Consider the following 4330-nt stretch of genomic DNA (forward strand, 5'->3'; position numbering starts at 1 on the left):
AAAGGGAAGTAAATAAAGTGAAACCTGGTAAAGAATTGCTTAACCTTGCGAAGTCGCCAAAATCTGAGCATTCCTAAAATGGAGTAAGAAACACCAATTTGATGTTTGCCAGTGAACAACAAGGAAAGAGCCTCAAATGGAATGGTGGATGCCACATCCATTAGAAACCATGTCGATAGGTATCTGTTTCATAATTAACCATACAAACAAATTATTACCATTTTAATAATAATCAATAACGGGGCAGTTTTCTGGTGCTACAATCTGGTTAGAAATGTTTTCCAGCACTTAATGTACTCCAATAAACAAACGAGTAATTCATAATTGCTTAGCTTATGATTTAATTTAAATTACATGAAAAAAGTAAATTAAAGTGCTTTTGCATTTCTTAACAATAGATTATATATGTACTTATTTTTGGGTGTTGTTGAATGACGAGTTTAGATAAGAATTTAAAAAGTCGATTATATATAAGCTTAAATTGTCCCTAGTTTAGGGGTTGACTCGTAAGTATTAGCCACTGGGTCAACGCATTAATTGACTCTATAAGTAAACTATTTGACTAAAGTTGATTAACAATCATTTAAACTAATTTGATTCATCAGTCGACAAAGTATGCCTTGCTCCATGCATTTTCTTTTTCATATTCATGATTCATGCTGCTATCTTTCCACTTACGTAATTAAAGGCAAAAGATATATTCCAAAATCAATATTTTTTATTTTTGATTAACTTTTATATATTACTCCACACTATAAAAAGAAATTACGTTATGAAGTCATCCAAGGGTTTACTACATATAATTGTCCATATTAACTAGAATTAATATCCTAAAAATAATTAAGAAACATAACATGTTACAACAACTTAAATTCTCTTTTTACCCCCATTTGCGGTGGACTCTGGAGTTGAGTGGGCTGGAGTGGGGTGTGGGTTATGGTCGTATTATTCGCACTCAATAATTGAGGGAATAATTGATATATACTGTTCGAATATCCAAATCTTGGAAAATGAAAAGAAAAAAAAGTTAGGAGGCTATTTTTATGAACACACAAAAAAGTTGGTTCTTTCACTTCTTTGCACCCGATCCCTTAGTGGGTGGAAGAACGATTCTTTGAATAGGATCAAATTTAATTTATTCGTTGACGATAAGAAGAGAATTACTACTTCTTCAAATTCGAATTGTCACGTTACTTCACACTTTTATCAAATAGATTCTAACATTTCTGTTTGAATATCATGATAATTTGTTCAATAAGATTTATTCGATTGTAATAGCTTTTGATATATTTATGATTGGTCATTTTGCTTCCACCTAATTGGAAGATGCTTTGGACCCACAATAACTTCTTTCACTTTTTTTTTATTTTTTTTTTATTTTTAAAATTAAGATTGCTAATACAAATTAGCATGTACTAGCTACACGGCTTTTTTGGATTATATTTCGGTTACCCTTTTGGTGGCCCAAAAAAGAGAAGAAAATAATTATTTCCACCACCTTAGGACTGCAAAACGCAACATATTTCCCATATAATCAAAGCCAGTTAAAGAATTTGTGATTATAAACTTTAATCTATCTATCTATCTATATCTATATCTATATTTATATCTATACTATATTAAAAGCACGAAGGCCCTTAGCGAAATGTCGTTCGCCTTTTTTACCCTCTAAATTGATTTCATACTAGACAAATTAGTCATTTCATTACTTCACCTAATTTTTTTTAGGACTTTAAAATCACCTAAGATTTTTCTTATTATATCTTTCCTTAATTCTTTTTTGAAGTATATAGGTGAAAAGTCATAATATTTGGCAACACGTAACACATTAATTATCAAACCTAACGTGAGTAATTTTCCATCCAAAGAAAATCTACATTTCCATTGTTAGATATCCTTCGGCAAATATAAGAAGTACAAAAAGAAATCAAGAAAATTAATTTAAAATCAATTTTACACTCAAAATAATCATTTAATTATTTTTTTACTTTTAGGACGTTAAAATTAGCTGAAATTTTACTTATTATTTTTTCTTAATTTGAACTATGTAAAAATATAGAATTATATGACGTGTAATATATTTATTAAATCAAAACTAACGTGCGTATTTGCTATTCAAAGCAAAGTTAAACTTCCATTGTGATATCCTTCCATTGTGATATTATCATTGTTTCAGCTATCGTTTCTCTTTTACTATAATTCAATGGACTAAAAAAATAACTTTATCAATTAAAATTTGAATGATTATAATAAAATAACAATAAACATTGGTTTTCTACCTTATTTTTGGTGACCTTTATTTTATTTTTTATATGACCGTTCGATTAAAATTTTCGTATGATAACCTACATATGAAGTCTTTTTTTTTTCTTTTTATAACCATTCTAATAAATGACAGCTTCCTATAGTTATGTTATTTTTTTTTATAAAGTATTAACTCTAATATTAGAGTACTTTTTAAGATTTTATATTATTGTTTATTTATCGAGCTAACGGCTAAAAAGGATCAATGTTCATCATAATTAAGAACTTATACTTTTTATTTTATTTTATTCAATAACTCACATTATTTAATATTTTATCGTGTTTTAAAAAAATTATATATTCATTGATATAGGGTACACGTGCAAAGCGCGTACCCTGATACTAGTAAAACTAAAAATGAAAAAGAAAAGAATACCTGGTGGCAATTTTTCTTGGATCGCGAACTAGAAGTTGAGTGGTTGGATCGATATAGGCAACAAAGAATGTCAAGATGATATCAGCCGCAAAAAAGAGATTGACAATATTATCTGCTATGTATAATTCCTTGTTTGTATTGGACTTCATGAACGCTATCTCAAATGGACATACCCATGCACAATAGGCCACCAGTAGCACCATTACTGTCTCCCACCACCTGCATAAAATCCATCCATGTTTCAAAACGTAATAAAAATATTTGGACGATCAATATAATAACTGGTTAGTTATCAATTATACTTGTCATAGAATTTATTTGTAATTAATATCTTCCTGATCATATAAAATATTTTTTCCGGTATCATCAGTTGCGAAGCCACATGGTCATAAGGGTGGTCAATTGACCACCCTTCGTCGAAAAATTATACTGTGTACATAGGTAAAATATTACGTTTTATAAGTATATAATACATTTTGAACATTCTTTGTTGGGAATGTTTTTCACTTTTCTTAAATTTGAACACCCTTGGAGAAATTTCTAGATTCACCATTGGGTATCATGCATAAAACCTAAACTTATCTATCAAACAAATTATTTCCAAGTATATATGGTCAAGATGACCTATATATGGAAGAGACGTTTTCATTGAAAATTACTTGTTTCTGAATGTCAATCAGGATAATCTTATATGACGAATATCACCTTAGTTTGAGAATAAATACTTCTACTTCTAGTAACAAACTAATGTTAATCTAATAATAGAAAGAAGTGGCACCAAACATTGATTCAAATTTAGTAGCCGTTTAATTTTCCCTTTTTGTTTAATTTTGCAATTATTTTGCCAAAACTGTTCACCAAAAAAGACAAAGGGAAAGAGACAGACACTTTTGTTTTCACAAATATAATTACCTGTATCTTGAAGTCATAGGAGAAATAGTGTTGCCTTTCTGATTCTGATTCTGGTTATAACCAGAGGAACCTAAAGGAGGGAGAATGAGTTTTGACAGGTTGTAAAAACTGAGATTTCCTAAGCCTGATTTACCCTTCATGTCATCATAGCTATGTTCTTCATTACTGCGTGCATGTGGAAGTACTTTTGATTGATACTCGCCATCTTCAGGAGTGATGTTTGTGGAACCATTATAGAAACCATAAGATGAATACTTCAGTTCCATATTCATCATATTAGCAAAGGGATATTTGAGCTAAAAGTATTTGTTTCTAGTTCTGATGGGCGTTGTCAAAGAAAACACAGCTACTATGTTGGAGGCATAAATGGTATGGGGGAAGAAGGGATTTATGGCGGATCATAAGTTGTGGTTAGGTACTGCTGTTGTTGGTGGTCCTTATCAGTGGCAAAGCCAAAAATTTCGATAAAGATATTCAAACTTGAAAGTAGTGAAAAAAATTCCTCGACAAAGGATGTCCAATATAGGTTATTGTGAGCGCTACTGTGTTAAAACACAAAATCAGGAAAAACTGTTAGAAAAATAAAAGAAACTGGAAAAACAGAAGATTTTAAGAAATATTCCGAGTCCACAATTTTCTTGTGTGTCCTTAAGGAATTTTAACCCCCTCACACGTTGCCAAGGTAATGGATTAAATCCTCCCAGGATAAAACGGAATAAACCTTCCTGCAACGGTGGC

The 4330-nt window shown here is 30.4% G+C and overlaps 1 protein-coding gene across 1 annotated transcript in view; it reads right to left on the reverse strand.

Moving 5' to 3' along the window:
* LOC109229388 (potassium channel AKT2/3-like) overlaps positions 1-3968 on the reverse strand; it is an 8376-nt gene extending 4408 nt beyond the window's left edge. The window contains exons 1-3 of the mRNA XM_019394811.1: positions 3593-3968; positions 2681-2899; positions 25-183 (exon numbers count right to left, since the gene is read on the reverse strand). Of these exons, the coding sequence (XP_019250356.1) occupies positions 25-183; positions 2681-2899; positions 3593-3867 (653 nt within the window). The 5' untranslated portion in view covers positions 3868-3968. The remainder of the gene's footprint in view (positions 1-24; positions 184-2680; positions 2900-3592) is intronic.

This window comes from Nicotiana attenuata, chromosome 7, assembly GCF_001879085.1.
Source record: "Nicotiana attenuata strain UT chromosome 7, NIATTr2, whole genome shotgun sequence".
Taxonomy (NCBI): domain Eukaryota; kingdom Viridiplantae; phylum Streptophyta; class Magnoliopsida; order Solanales; family Solanaceae; genus Nicotiana; species Nicotiana attenuata.